At 42.8% G+C, this 15,890-nt stretch overlaps 2 protein-coding genes across 2 annotated transcripts; both read left to right on the top strand.

The window, feature by feature from the left end:
- Positions 1 to 494: 494 nt before the first annotated feature.
- LOC121561436 (protein NLRC3-like) lies at positions 495 to 10,624 on the top strand (the record flags this gene model as incomplete). Its single annotated transcript, XM_045215702.1, has 9 exons — positions 495 to 580; positions 834 to 1,000; positions 1,198 to 2,998; positions 3,082 to 3,217; positions 7,545 to 7,651; positions 8,111 to 8,157; positions 8,294 to 8,840; positions 9,803 to 9,864; positions 10,470 to 10,624. Coding segments are annotated over exons 1-9 (3,093 nt in total), but the record flags the coding sequence as incomplete, so codon positions are not given.
- Positions 10,489 to 15,829, top strand: LOC123481347 (NACHT, LRR and PYD domains-containing protein 1 homolog). The gene is made up of 9 exons (XM_045215698.1): positions 10,489 to 10,507; positions 11,119 to 11,183; positions 11,316 to 11,530; positions 11,718 to 11,977; positions 12,137 to 12,262; positions 12,429 to 12,561; positions 12,647 to 12,676; positions 14,856 to 15,138; positions 15,739 to 15,829. The coding sequence occupies exons 2-9, from the start codon at positions 11,176 to 11,178 to the stop codon at positions 15,743 to 15,745; spliced, it is 1,062 nt and encodes a 353-aa protein (XP_045071633.1). The 5' UTR covers positions 10,489 to 10,507; positions 11,119 to 11,175; the 3' UTR covers positions 15,746 to 15,829.
- The last annotated feature ends 61 nt before the right edge of the window (positions 15,830 to 15,890 follow it).

Consider the following 15,890-nt stretch of genomic DNA (forward strand, 5'->3'; position numbering starts at 1 on the left):
GAAAGATACATTATAGCCTGGCTTCCCTTGGCATAGAAGAAATACCTGTCAGTTATTTTAACTGTCTGTAATGTCTACTTGGTAAATGTTTATAATGTCTGTCAATCTAAGCTGTAACGTATTTTTAGTTGTGTGTACCCGAGGTAGACTAGCTGTTGTTATGGCGTCAGCTAATGGGGATCCAAGTCAAATCAAATCAAATTAATAACATATTGGACTGTGCATGTTTAAATGCAATATGAAGTCTCTGTTTGAACTTTGACCACAGACAGTAAAAATGTTGTCATTGTTAATGGTTCTTCAACAATGTTCAGAAATATTGACTGTTCTGTTATTTCTTATTGTAGCTGAGTGAGCTGTGACTTACATCTAAAATGAGTCTCTCTGGGGAGAGAGAGGAGGAGACCACTGCCTCTAAAATGAGTCTCTCTGGGGAGAGAGAGGAGGAGACCACTGCCTCTAAAATGAATCTCTCTGGGGAGAGAGAGGAGGAGACCACTGCCTCTAAAATGAGTCTCTCTGGGGAGAGAGAGGAGGGGACCACTGCCTCTAAAATGACTCAAGACACCAGTTCTAAGAGGTAAGAGATTACATGTAAAATATACAGTTCTCTTAAAGATATAAAACTAAAGGGAAAAGTTTTCCCAAATTACATCAAATGTAGGCCTATATCATTCATTTAAAAGGCCAAAAACCGATTTACCAATTGCAGACTGTAGCTTTATAAAGAAACATCAGGACTTCTATGAGTTCAGCTATACACTTGTTGAAATGATGTAGATGAGGTACTGATGAGATATTGATGAGGTGATCTGCCTCCCTGTTTTGTTCAGTGTCCAGAAGCCCAGAGCAGAGTCACCTGCCCCCAGCCTGCTATCAATGAAGAGTGATCAGCCACCTGCTTTCAGCCAGGAACCATTACCAGATGACAATAAGGAAGTGGAGAGTTTGGACAGTGAGGATGCATTAAAGATCACACACAACCTTCTGGACAGAAGAAGTAAGACTGTGTTTCATACAATATTACAAAGAACGGGACAAAGGCCCCTCTAACACACACACACACACACACACACACACACACACACACACACACACACACACACACACACACACACACACACACACACACACACACACACACACACACACACACACACAAACGTATGAGTCCCAACTCTCATTGTTTTCCTACAGGTCAAACTCTTCTGACAGTCCAACAAGACATTAAGGCTAAACTGAAACACAAGTATCAACACATATCTGAAGGAATTGGACACCATGGAAACCAAAGTCTGTTAAAGGACATCTACACAGAGCTCTACATCACAGAGGGTGGAAGTGGAGGGGTCAATAATGAACATGAGGTGAGACAGATAGAGATGGCATCCAAGAAACAAACCACACAAGAGACACCAATCAAATGCAACGACATCTTCAAGCCTTTAGCTGGACAAGACAAACCTATCAGAACTGTGCTGACAAAAGGAATCGCTGGCATTGGAAAAACAGTCTCTGTGCAGAAGGTCATCCTTGACTGGGCAGAGGGAAAAGCAAATCAGGACGTTCATTTCATGTTTCCTCTTTCTTTCCGTGATCTGAACCTGAAAAAGGACCAATACAGTCTGATGCAACTTCTTTCCCACTACTTCTCAGAGCTGAAAGAGATTGACAACATTGAAGATGGTGAAACCAAAACTGTTTTCATTTTTGATGGTCTGGATAAGTGTCGACTTCCTCTAGACTTCAAAAACAATGAGAGGTGCTGTGATGTCACGAAGCCAACCTCAGTGGACGTGCTGCTGACAAACCTCATCAAGGGGAATCTGCTTCCCTCTGCTCTCCTCTGGATAACCTCACGGCCTGCAGCAGCCAATCAGATCCCTCCTGAGTGTGTTGACCAGGTGACAGAGGTACGAGGGTTCAATGATCCACAGAAGGAGGAGTACTTCAGGAAGAAAATCACAGATCAGAATCTGGCCAATGAAATCATCAAACACATGAAGACATCAAGGAGCCTCCACATCATGTGCCACATGCCAGTCTTCTGTAGGATATCAGCCACTGTCCTTGAGATGATGCTGAAAGAGGCAGAGAAGGATGAAGTCCCCAAAACTCTGACCCAGATGTACTCATACTTAACGCTCATCCAAATCATTGTGAAGAACAAGAAGTACAACAAAGCCACAGAGACAAACCCAAAGGAACTGTCTCAGTCAGACAAAGAGATGATCCTGAAACTGGCAGAGCTGGCTTTCCAACAGCTGCAGAAGGGCAACCTGATCTTCTATGAGGAGGACCTGAGAGAGTGTGGCCTTGATGTCACAGAGGCATCAGAGTACTCAGCATTGTGTACAGAGATCTTTAAAGAAGAATCTGGGCTGTACCAAGAGAAGGTCTACAGCTTTGTGCATCTGAGCCTTCAGGAGTTTCTAGCAGCAGTGCATGCTTTAGAATCATGTCTGGACAAGAAGGAAAATGTTTTTTCCACCACTAGTGAGGATGAAGAGGAGGAGTCAATCCAGTTGTCTGACTTACACAGGAGAGCAGTGGACCAGGCCTTGAAGAGTGAGAATGGACACCTGGACCTGTTCCTCTGCTTCCTTCTGGGCCTCTCACTGGAGTCCAATCAGAATCTGTTACGAGGCCTTCTGACACAGACAGGAAGTACAACACAGAGCAATGAGGAAACAGTCAAGAGAACAGTCAGGTACCTTTCAGACAAGATCAAAAGGGAATCCTCACCAGAAAGGATCATCAACTTGTTCCACTGTCTGAATGAACTTGGTGCCAACTCTCTAGTTGAAGACATTCAAACCTCCCTGCGATCAGGAACTCTTTCAGAAACAATACTAAAACTTGACCAATGTTCAGCCCTGGCCTACCTGTTACTGATGTCAGAGGAGGTGCTGGAGGAGTTTGACCTGAAGACATACACCACATCAGAGGAAGGTTATCAGAGGTTGCTGCCGGTAGTGAAAACCTGCAAGAGAGCACTGTAAGTTCTGCTATTGAGTTGATGTATACAGTATCATTATTCTGAAGGATTTGTATATCTAACAGATGATCTCCTCTCTCCAGACTGGATCACTGTAAACTCACATATAAATCCTGTGAGACTCTGGCCTCAGCTCTGCAGACACCAAACTCCCCCCTGAGAGAACTGGACCTCAGCTACAATGACCTGGGAGACAGCGGAGTGGAGCTGCTCTGTGTTGGACTAACCAGTCCACTCTGCAACATACAGACACTAGTGTGAGTTAAATATCTTCAGTATCCACTGTGAGTGTTTATATATTATGTATGTACTATATACTGAACAAGAATATAAACGTAACATGCAACCATTTCAAAGGTTTTACTGAGTTACAGTTCATATCAGGAAATCAGTCAATTGAAATAAATTCATTCTAATCTATGGATTTCACATAAATGGGAATTCAGATATGCATCTGTTGGTCACAGATACCATTAAAAATAAGTATGGGTGTGACACGGGGCCGTGCATTATCATGCTGAAACATGAGGTGATGGCGGCGGTTGAATGGCACGACAATGGGCCTCAGGATCTCATCATGGTATCTCTGTGCATTCAAATTGCCATCGATAAAATGTGATCGTGTTCATTGTCCGTAGCTTATACCTGCCCATACCATAACCCCACCGCCACCATGGGGCACTCTGTTCACAACGTTGACATCAGCAATCCGCTCGCCCACACAATGCCATCACGACGCCATACACGCTTTCTGCCATCTTCCCGGTACAGTTGAAACCCGGGATTCATCCGTGAAGAGCACATGTCTCCAGTGTGCCAGTGGCCATCGAAGGTGAGCATTTGCCCACTGAAGGCGGTTACGACGCCGAACTGCAGTCAGGTCAAGACCCTGGTGAGGATGACGAGCACGCAGATGAGCTTCCCTGAGAAGGTTTCTGACTATTTGTGCAGAAATTATTCGCTTGTGAAAACCCACAGTTAAATCAGCTGTCCTGGTGGCTTGTCTCAGACCATCCTGCAGGTGAAGAAGCCGGATGTGGAGGTCCTGGGCTGGCGTGGTTACACATGGTCTGCGGTTGTGAGGCCGGTTGGATGTACTGCCAAATTCTCTAAAACGATGTTGGAGGCGGTTTATGGTAGAGAAATTAACATTCAATTATCTGGCAATAGCTCTGGTGGACATTCCTGCTGTCATCATGCCAATTGCACGCTCCCTCAAAACTTGACACATCTGTGGCATTGTGTTGTGTGACAAAACTGCACATTTCAGAGTGGCCTTTTATCGTCCCCAGCACAAGGTGCATCTGTGTAATGATCATGCTGTTTAATCACCTTCTTGATATACCACACCTGTCAGGTGAATGGATTATCTTAACAAAAGAGAAATGCTCACTAACAGGGATCTAAACAAATGTATACACAAAATTTGAGAGAAATAAGCTTTTGTGCGTATGGAACATATCTGGGATCTTTTATTTCAGCTCATGAAACGTGGAACCAACACTTTACATGTTAGGTTTATATTTCTGTTCAGTATAGTTAGTATGTGTATGTTTTTAATATTATTTTAACATTTTTGGGACATATCCAGAAACATACATAGCATATATAAAACTAAGGTAAATATCTTGAGTGAGTTAGTATGTTTTTAACATTGGTTAATCATGTGTCCTTCTGTTATTGTCTTAATGCATCTCATTATTCTTAAAGCTTTGCATATTTAACAGTGTATCACTATATCTCCTCTCTCCAGACTGTCTGGCTGTAAACTCACATATGAATCCTGTGAGACTCTGGCTTCAGCTCTGCAGACACCAAACTCCCCCCTGAGAGAACTGGACCTCAGCTACAATTACCTGGGAGACAGAGGAGTGGAGCTGCTCTGTGTTGGACTAACCAGTGCACTCTGCAACATACAGACACTACTGTGAGTTAACTGTCTTCATTATCCACTGTGAGTGTTTATATATAATGTATGTACTGTATACTGAACAAAAATATAAACGCAACATGCAACAATTTGAAAGGTTTTACTTAGTTACAGTTCATATGAGGAAATCAGTCAATTGAAATAAATTCATTAGGCCCTAATCTATGGATTTCACATAAATGGGAATTCAGATATGCATCTGTTGGTCACAGATACCTTAAAAAAAAGTATGGGTGTGTATCAGAAAACCAGTCCGTATCTGGTGTGACCACCATTTGCCTCATGCAGCGCGACACATCTCCTTCACATAGAGTTGATCAGGCTGTTGATTGTGGCCTGTGGAATGTTGTCCCACTCCTCTTCAATGGCTGTGCGAAGTTGCTGAAAACTTCCGGGAACTGGAAGACGCTGTCGTACACGTCGATCCAGAGCATCCCAAACATGCATGTCTGGTGAGTATGCAGTCCATGGAAGAACTGGGACATTTTCAGCTTCCAGGAATTGTATACAGATCCTTGCGACACGGGGCCGTGCATTATCATGCTGAAACATGAGGTGATGGCGGCAGATGAATGGCACGACAATGGGCCTCAGGATCTCATCACGGTATCTCTGTGCATTCAAATTGCCATCGATAAAATGTGATTTTGTTCATTGTCCGTAGCTTATGCCGGCCCATACCATAACCCCACCGCCACCATGGGGCACTCTGTTCACAACGTTGAAATCAGCAAACCGCTTGCCCACACAATGCTATCACGACGCCATACACGTTTTCTGCCATCTTCCCGGTACAGTTGAAACCGGGATTCATCCGTGAAGAGCACACTTCTCCAGTGTGCCAGTGGCCATCGAAGGTGAGCATTTGCCCACTGAAGTCGGTTTCGACGCCGAACTGCAGTCAGGTCAAGACCCTGGTGAGGATGACGAGTACGCAGATGAGCTTCCCTGAGACTGTTTCTGACAGTTTGTGCAGACATTTTTCGGTTGTGAAAACCAACAGTTAAATCAGCTGTCCTGGTGGCTTGTCTCAGACCATCCTGCAGGTGAAGAAGCCGGATGTGGAGGTCCTGGGCTGGCGTGGTTACATGTGGTCTGCGGTTGTGAGGCCGGTTGGATGTACTGCTAAATTCTCTAAAATGATGTTGGAGGCGGTTTATGGTAGAGAAATTAACATAAAAATCTCTAGCAACAGCTCTGGTGGACATTCCTGCAGTCATCATGCCAATTGCATGCCCCCTCAAAACTTGACACATCTGTGGCATTGTGTTGTGTGACAAAACTGCACATTTCAGAGTGGCCTTTTATTGTCCCCAGCACAAGGTGCACCTGTGTAATGATCATGCTGTTTAATCAGCTTCTTGATATACCACACCTGTCAGGTGGATGGATTATTTTAGCAAAGGAGAAATACTCACTAACAGGGATCTAAACAAATTTATGCACAACATTTGAGAGAAATAAGCTTTTGTGCGTATGGAACATATCTGGGATCTTTTATTTCAGCTCATGAAACGTGGGACCTACACTTTACATGTTGGGTTTATATTTCTGTTCAGTATAGTTAGTATGTGTATGTTTTTAACATTATTTTAACATTTTTGGGACATATCCAGAAACATACATAACATATATAAAACTAAGGTAAATATCTTGAGTGAGTTAGTATGTTTTTAACATTGGTTAATCATGTGTCCTTCTGTTATTGTCTTAATGCATCTCATTATTCTTAAAGCTTTGCATATTTAACAGTGTATCAACATATCTCCTCTCTCCAGACTGTCTGGCTGTAAACTCACATATGAATCCTGTGAGACTCTGGCTTCAGCTCTGCAGACACCAAACTCCCCCCTGAGAGAACTGGACCTCCGCTACAATGACCTGGGAGACAGAGGAGTGGAGCTGCTCTGTGTTGGACTAACCAGTCCACTCTGCAACATACAGACACTAGTGTGAGTTAACTTTCTTCAGTATGAGTTATTATGTGGATGTTTTAAACATTTGTTAATCATGTGCTCTTCTGCCCTCTAGTCTAGGTCAGTGTGGTCTGACAGAGGGTTGCTGTTCAGATCTGGCCTCAGTCCTGAGTTCACCCAACTCACAACTGAAACAACTGGAGCTGAGAGACAATGACCTGCAGGACTCAGGAGTTACACTGCTGTCTGCTGGACTGGAGGATCAGACTGTAAACTACACACACTGGTAGTACAGTTAGTAGGTAGTAGAGCTGAGTTACACTGCCCTCTGCTGGACTGGAGGATCCAGACTGTAAACTACACACACTGGGGTAAGTACAGCTGTTTCAGTCAGGTCGGTACTGAGCTGAGTTACACTGCCCTCTGCTGGACTGGAGGATCCAGACTGTAAACTACACACACTGGGGTATGTACAGCTGTTTCAGTCAGGTCGGTACTGAGCTTAGTAAAACAAATACTCTGAAAATCAAATGTTTCATGACAATGTTTGTGTCATGGACAAATATATGGGTGTCCTACAAGATGATTGACAACAGTCCACCAACCTAGACAGCTGTTGTGTCTCTCTGTAGGCTGTCTGGCTGTCTGGTCACAGAGGAGGGCTGTGCTGCTCTGTCTTCAGCTCTGAGGTCAAAACCCCTCCCACCTGAAAGAGCTGGACCTGAGCTACAATCACCCAGGAGACTCTGCAGGGGGACTGCTTTCAGCTGCTCTGGTGGATCCCACAGATAAACTGATGAAGCTGAAGTAAGTCAGAATAGATGTCCTAATAGTGTGAGCAGTGGTTGTGTCCTATGTAGTGTAGTAGGTTCAGTAACATGAGGACATGATGGTAGAATACAGGGGACGTTTACCCAGCAGGCTTAGCACTCCAACACAGCATACATCATCACCACATGAATACTCTTCTTCTGCATCTCTGATATCCTGTTGGAATTGTACTCTGTTCTGTATGCAGTAGGTAGGATAGAATACCTGTATGTCTCTAGTAATGAATTGTACTCTGTTCTGTATGCAGTAGGTAGGATAGAATACCTGTATTTCTCTAGTAATGAATTGTACTCTGTTCTGTATGTAGTAGGTAGGTTAGAATACCTGTATGTCTCTAGTAATGAACTTGGATAGTGCACCAGAACACAACAATATGGTTTAAATGTTGACTGCTTTATTAGGTCTTTGTCAGTCAATAACCTGTTTCTCCTACAGTGTGGATCATGGTGGAGAGTTCAGGCTGATATCAGGGCTGAGGAAATGTAAGTCTCTTCAATCCTAATTAACTACATATTCAGAACTACAGTAACATAGTAACTAATCAATACTTGTTTTCTACCTACAAAACAACATTTTATATGAAGATGTGGTTTGATTAAACTCTCCTTTTGTCTACAGATGCCTGTCATCTCACCCTGGACCCAAATACAGCAAACCCACACCTGATACTGTCTGAGGGGAACAGGAAGGTGACACGGGTGGAGGAGAAGCAGCATTATGAAGACCATCCAGACAGATTTGACCGTTATCCCCAAGTTCTCTGCAGAGAAGGCTTATCTGGATCTTGTTATTACTGGGAGGTGGAGAGGGATGGTGACTGGGCTCACATTGGTGTAGCGTACAAAGGAATGAAGAGGAAGGGAGAGAAGGATGACAGTTGTATTGGATACAACAGGAAGTCCTGGTGTTTTTTCTACTATGACAGTGGATATCACTTTTTCATTGCTGGAGTCAACAGATCCACCCCTGGTCCTGTTTCTGACAGAGTTGGAGTGTATCTGGACTGGCCAGCTGGTACTTTGTCCTTCTATAGCGTGTCCTCCTCTGGTACACTGACACACCTTTACACAGAACACACCACATTCACTGAACCCCTCTATCCTGGGTTTGTGGTTTCCTCCTCCTCAGTGACCCTGTGTCAGATAGATGACCAACACATTCAAAGGTGAGTCATAGCAATGTTTTATCATGTGTTTTCCTCTGGAATCATTCCTACAATTAGATTCGTATTGGTGTGTTTTAATGTGTTCTGTTGGATCTACAGACAGTTAGATTAGTAGTGGTGGTGTGTTTTAATGTGTTCTGTTGGACCTACAGACAGTTAGATTAGTAGTAGTGGTGTGTTTTAATGTGTTCTGTTGGACCTACAGACAGTTAGATTAGTAGTAGTGGTGTGTTTTAATGTGTTCTGTTGGACCTACAGACAGTTAGATTAGTAGTAGTGGTGTGTTTTAATGTGTTCTGTTGGACCTACAGACAGTTAGATTAGTAGTAGTGGTGTGTTTTAATGTGTTCTGTTGGACCTACAGACAGTTAGATTAGTGGTGGTGGTGTGTTTTAATGTGTTCTGTTGGACCTACAGACAGTTAGATTAGTAGTGGTGGTGTGTTTTAATGTGTTCTGTTGGACCTACAGACAGTTAGATTAGTAGTAGTGGTGTGTTTTTAATGTGTTCTGTTGGACCTACAGACAGTTAGATTAGTAGTAGTGGTGTGTTTTAATGTGTTCTGTTGGACCTACAGACAGTTAGATTAGTGGTAGTGGTGTGTTTTTAAGGTGTTCTGTTGGATGTACAGATGTTTCCTCTCTTATGTCTCACTGTAGTGTCAGTTTCACTCTAACCACAAGAGGGCATCAGAACCTGTTAAAATGATACCTGGTGACATCACGTCTCTAGGGGCTTTCATCAAGATAAGCGATGTCACCTGTAATGTCACCATCAGTATTGACTTCATGGAAGTTGACATAGTGATATGTCACATTTGGCAATGCACCCTACATAGGGAGCTGTTCTGTCACCCTTTATACATCCTTTGTATTGCTTATGAAGACTGTATGTATGCTATATAAAGCCTTTATAAGTTGTATTTAGTTTAATCACAGTCTATCCTTCTGCTTTCCCAACAGCAGAGACCATGGTGGAGAGTGTTGTATCAAGCCTGGACCTGAGAACACCAGAGACCAGATATGTGAGTGTTAACTGATAATTGTTTTAAAATCAAAATACGATTAAAGCGTTCTTGAGTCCCAGGCAAGGAACACAATCATGATCTATTTGGTCAAAACAAACTTAAAGGTAGAGTCAGCAATATGATGTAGATGCACAAAGTAAACATCATAGTGGGTAAACTTCTACAACAACTAAGAGCGTTGGAGCGCGATGCTAAACTCCTCTGTTTTGGTCCCGTGGCTACCACGCTGTAAGAGAGTGAAGAGAACCCGTGCACATGGGCAGATACTGTGTGAGAGAGAAGTCAGGCATCTTGCTCATCACAATATCTGCGGTGCTGCTCGTACAACATCATTTAGCTGACTCTACCTTTAAGCTCTCATCCTGGGATCTACCAGAAATCAGGCCCCGAACATCTCCAAAACATGGACCAGAACCATGTTGTTTCCTGCTTCCACAAACATTCATTAATATAACACTAATGTCAGAATGGTATGATAATGAGTGTACATTCTGAGACTGTTGCTCACTTACATTCATTTTTATTACAAGTCTGTTTAATATTTATTAATTAATTATTACATGAGATTGTCCGTTTTAAATAACAACTACTTTTGACTTCAGGGATTCCTCAGAGCTGTAAGACTTGTGACCATGTTGAGGTAAGTCATAATGTCAATTCTCACTTTTACATACCTTCAGGAGTCAGGCACAGTCTGAAAGCCAGGTGTGTACTGACCAACCATTCATACTGGGATATAGACAGTCCTGTGTTCTGCTTTAGTAATATAAACACAGTCTGAAAGCCAGGTGTGTACTGACCAACCATTCATACTGGGATATAGACAGTCCTGTGTTCTGCTTTAGTAATATAAACACAGTCTGAAAGCCAGGTGTGTACTGACCAAATTCATACTGGGAAAGACCTGTGTTTTATTTAAGAGGTGTGTATGACCAACCATTCATACTGGGATAAGACGTCCTGTGTTCTGCTTGTAGCATGCAGGATTTTAACTGCTGTCATATTTTGTCATTAGACAGTTTAATTGGATCAATCACCAGCATTCCATGTAACATTGAATAAATACATTAGATAAATTACTTTGTTCATTTAATGGGCCAGTTTCCCGGACAAAGATTAAGCCTAGTCTTGGACCTTAAAGAACGTTCTATTGAAACTTCCATTGATCATGCTTTAAGTCCAGCACTAGACTCAATCTGTGTCCAGGGAACTGGCCCCATATGTATAACTGACATGCTTGTCCTTGTTCAGGACTCCACACACTGGCTTCCGATTGAACCCTTGACTTCCACTGTCCAGGGAGTGACAATGTTCAGGTAAAATAACTACTTTTAACATTTAATTCCACTTGCTAGTGTATTTCCCCATTACCTTTGGGAATAGGCTTCTAATCCAACCTCTCCATTTGACGATTGACCCTCTCTACCATATCTTGTTGTTGCCCTCAGGCACAGGACACCCAAAGGGCGTTATGAGTGCACAGTGTCTGGGCTCCGCTGGGTGTGTGACGGAGATGTCATTCTGAAGTATCACTTCAGGAACTGGGAACCCTACAGTCAACTTCTGAAAGACATGCAGTACGGACAAGGTGGTCCATTGCTGGACATCACTATGGAGTTAGGTGAACTGGAGGAAGTTCATCTGCCACACTTTGTCTGTTTAGGTAAAACCATATAGACATAGTATTCAGAAAGACATTTCCATGTAACTGAGTTTCACTTCCTGAATGAATGAATGAATATTCTGGGAGTTTGAGTTTACTGTGATCTGATACTGCATATTCTTTGTGTTTTAGTTGGATGAATAATACAATATTTGTCTTTCTGTCTCCTTTTTATTGTGTTGTTCAGGGACCAACCCTTCCCTGAGGAATGAGATGAAGATTTTTCATGTAGAGGAACATGGAGTGTCTGTTGAGGAAGTGCATGAGGTCACCAGATTCCATGCCAAAATTCTCCATCCCAAGTTCTCAGTTATCTCTGTTATACTGAGCTATATCTTTTCGTGGAACATAGATGTCCACTGTGAGCTGATGCTCTATCTGACAGTGAAAAAGCAAACACTAATTCCACGCCTATACCTGTTCCCCAGTAACCCCAGCCAAATACAGGTGAGGTACCATTCTTTTAGAGGTGACCTTAACTAAGCAGTGGTACGGTTTATGTTGACACTCATAACATGAAGATAATAGTGTGTTGCTAGTTTTCTGAATAATGTTTGAATAAGACTATACATTGACTGGCTGTGTATTTCATGCCTCGTTTCGCAGGCTGTGGAACAACAGGAAAAGTCTCAAGGGTCTTCAAGGGTTCTCATCTCAAGACCAGAGCAGGCCTTCAAACTGAATAGTTTCTTCAGACTGAACATTCCCTGTTCTACCGCCATCAATCCACAGGTACAGTTTTAATAGACTAAGAACATGAATCTGACATTTTAAGTCACATTTCTATCCATTGCTCTCTCTTGCTTGATGGCTCTCAATTCAAATGGCTTTATTGGCATGGGAAACATATGTTTACATTGCAAGCAATCTCTCTCTCGCTCTCTCCATCTCTCTCCAGAAGATTCATCTCATACATAGAGACTCCACACCAAGCTTTTTCAAGGCGGTTTTGAAAATGACAGGGGTTGACATTGAGATGGAGTTATTGGGTGATGATGAGAGGATTGCATGGAAAGAAGTGGTATCACAAGGTAGGAGCATATGTCAATCATAACTTTGTACTTATGTAACAGATGCTATTTAGAGTGATATAACCTCATTTTGTTTATCTTTCAGATGAATACATCACTGCCACCCATTCAACAAGTAAGTAAACATGAGTTACAGTGCATTCAGAAAGTATTCAGACCCCTTGAATTGTTCCACATTTTGTTACGTTACAGCCTTATTATAAAATTGATAAAATAGTTTTTTCCCCCTCATCAATCTACACAAAATACCCCATAATGACAAAGCAAAAACAGGTTTTTAGACATTGTTGCAAATGTATATATAAAAAAACCTGAAATATCACATTTACATAAGTATTCAGACCCTTTACTCAGAACTTTGTTGAAGCACCTTTGGCAGCGATTACAGCATCAATTCTTCTTGGGCATGATGCTACAAGCTTGGCACACCTGTATTTGGGGAATTTCTCCCATTCTTCTCTGCAGATCCTCTCAAGCTCTGTCAGGTTTGATGGGGAGCGTCGCTGCACAGCTATTTTCAGGTCTCTCCAGAGATGATCGATCAGGTTCAAGTCCGGGCTCTGGCTGGGCCACTCAAGGACATTCAGAGACTTGTCCCGGAGCCACTCCTGCGTTGTCTTGTCTGTGTGCTTAGGGTCGTTGTCCTGTTGGAAGGTGAACCTTCGCCCCAGTCTGAGGTCCTGAGCGCTCTGGAGCAGGTTTTCATCAAGGATCTCTCTGTACTTTGCTCCGTTCATCTTTCCCTCGATCCTGACTAGTCTCCCAGTCCCTGCCGCTGAAAAACATCCCCACAGCATGATGCTGCCACCACCATGCTTCACCGTAGGGATGGTGCCAGGGTTCTTCCAGATGTGACGCTTGGCATTCAGGCCAAAGAGTTCAATCTTGGTTTCATCAGACCAGAGAATCTTGTTTCTCATGGTCTGAGAGTCTTTTGGTGCCTTTTGGCAAATTCAAAGCGGGCTGTCATGTGCCTTTTACTAAGGAGTGGCTTCCGTCTGGCCACTCTACCATAAAGGCCTGATTGGTGGAGTGCTGCAGAGATGGTTGTCCTTCTGGAAGGTTCTCCCATCTCCACAGAGGAACTCTGGAGCTCTTTCAGAGTGACCATCAGGTTCTTGGTCACCTCCCTGACCAAGGCCCTTCTCCCCCGATTGCTCAGTTTGGCCGGGCGGCCAGCTCTAGGAAGAGTCTTGGTGGTTCCAAACTTCTTCCATTTAAGAATGATAGAGGCCACTGTGTTCTTGGAGACCTTCAATGCTGCAGAAATGTTTCGGTACCCTTCCCCAGATCTGGGCCTCGACACAATCCTGTCTCGGAGCTCTACGGACAATTCCTTCGACCTCATGGCTTGGTTTTTGCTCTGACATGCACTGTCAACTGTGGGACCTTATATAGACAGGTGTGTTCCTTCCCAAACATGTCCAATCAATTATATGTACCACAGGTGGACTCCAATCAAGTTGTTCAAACATCTCAAGGATGATCAATGGAAACAGGATGCACCTGAGCTCAATTTCAAGTCTAATAGCAAAGGGTCTGAATACTTATTTCGATAAGGTATTTCTGTTTTGGAATATTTTTATTCTGTCTATTTTGTATTCTTCTGTTCACTCTGTCATTTAAGTCATTATTGTGGAGTCACTACAATGTTGTTGATCCATCCTCAGTTTTCTCCCGTCACAGACATTGAACTCTGTAGCTGTTTTAAAATCACCAATGAACTCATGGTGACATCACTAACAGTTTCCTTCCTGTCCTGCAGCTCAGTTCAGAAGGACGACTGTATCTTTGATGTGTCTGGGTGGTTTAATACATCACCCACAGGATAATTATTAACTTGACCATGCTTAAAGAGATATTCAATGTCTGATGTGTTATTGTTACCCATCTACCAATCACTGTCCTTCTTTTATGAGGCTTTCAAAAAAGATCCCTGGTCTTTGTATGTAGTTGAGTCTGTGCTTGAAATGCGATACTTGACTGAGGGACCTTCCAGATGTTGAATGTATGGGGGACATGCCCACTTTGACATTAGAGTATTCTGAGTAGATTGTTGATAAAACATTAATCATCTATTTTCAATGAGTTCTCAATAAACCTAATAGGAAAAATTATTATTTCAATTTTTTTATTTTAAATTGACTGACTTTAATTGGAATTGACCACAACCCTGGAGTCATCTCTATACAAGAAATGACTATCAGAGGAATGATAACTGGAGAGACTGGAAGATGTAGAAACAGCTGCTGTTAACCCTAAAGCCATATTAATTTAATTGACCCCCCCTTCAGCATTAACAGTCCCTGACATTCCTGCTGAGGAGTTTCTGAAGAAACACTGGGCTAAACTCATTCAGCGAACCAAAAACTCAATGCCAATAGCAGATGATCTGTGGTCAAAGAACATGATTGGTGAAGAAGAGCACTCCAGAATAACAGCTGAAACAACTGAACAGGACCGAATGAGAAAACTACTGAAAGCAGTCATCCCCAAAGGACCAGAAGTGACGGGAGCTTGTCTCAAAGCTCTCGTTGAACATGAAAACCATCTTGTTAGGGACTTGAGTGAATCTAGGTAAGACAGTTTTCTTTGCTCCCTCCCTTGAATATGTGTAATGATTAAAATATAGGTCAAATAAAAACACAGCTACCCAGATCAAAGAGGAACTGTTTTCCAGAATGGTAGCATGTTTTTGTGTTTCTGTCTGTAATAAATGACTGTTATCTTATTGTAGTTACATCATAGGACCATCATCACATCATTATCTCAGGTGGAACTCCTCCTTCTCCTCCATACTTTCTGACCCTTCTCCTCCATACTTTCTGATCTCTCTCTTCCCTTCTCCTCCATACTTTCTGAATCACTTCTTCCCTCCATACTTTCTGATCTCTCTCTTCCTTCTATTTCCTCCATACTTTCTGTCCCTCATACTTTCTGATCTCTCTTCTTCTCTCTCTCTCTCCCTTCTCCTCCATACTTTCTGATCTCTCTCTTCCCTTCTCCTCCATACTTTCTGATCTCTCTCTTCCCTTCTCCTCTATATTTCTGATTTTTCCCTCTTCCCTTCTCCTCCATACTTTCTGATCTCTCTCTTCCCTTCTCCTCCATACTTTCTGATCTCTCTCTTTCTCTCCATACTATCTCTTCCCTTCTCCTCCATCCTCTTTCTTATAGAACCTGATCTGAAGATGCTGAGGCCTGTCTCCTAGTCTGTGGACTAAGACACTTCTTCACCTAATCTGAAGACGCTGAGGCCTGTCTCCTAGTCTGTGGACTAAGACACTTCTTCACCTAATCTGAAGATGCTGAGGCCTGTCTCCTAGTCT

This window comes from Coregonus clupeaformis, unplaced genomic scaffold (genome assembly GCF_020615455.1).
Source record: "Coregonus clupeaformis isolate EN_2021a unplaced genomic scaffold, ASM2061545v1 scaf0497, whole genome shotgun sequence".
Lineage (NCBI taxonomy): Eukaryota > Metazoa > Chordata > Actinopteri > Salmoniformes > Salmonidae > Coregonus > Coregonus clupeaformis.

Excerpts from the sequence above, each read along its gene's own strand:
- LOC123481347 (XM_045215698.1), top strand. Across the intron at positions 11,531-11,717 it reads GCCACACTTTGTCTGTTTAG|GGACCAACCCTTCCCTGAGG; the intron begins GTAAAACCATAT and ends TGTGTTGTTCAG. Across the intron at positions 12,562-12,646 it reads GAAAGAAGTGGTATCACAAG|ATGAATACATCACTGCCACC; the intron begins GTAGGAGCATAT and ends TTTATCTTTCAG.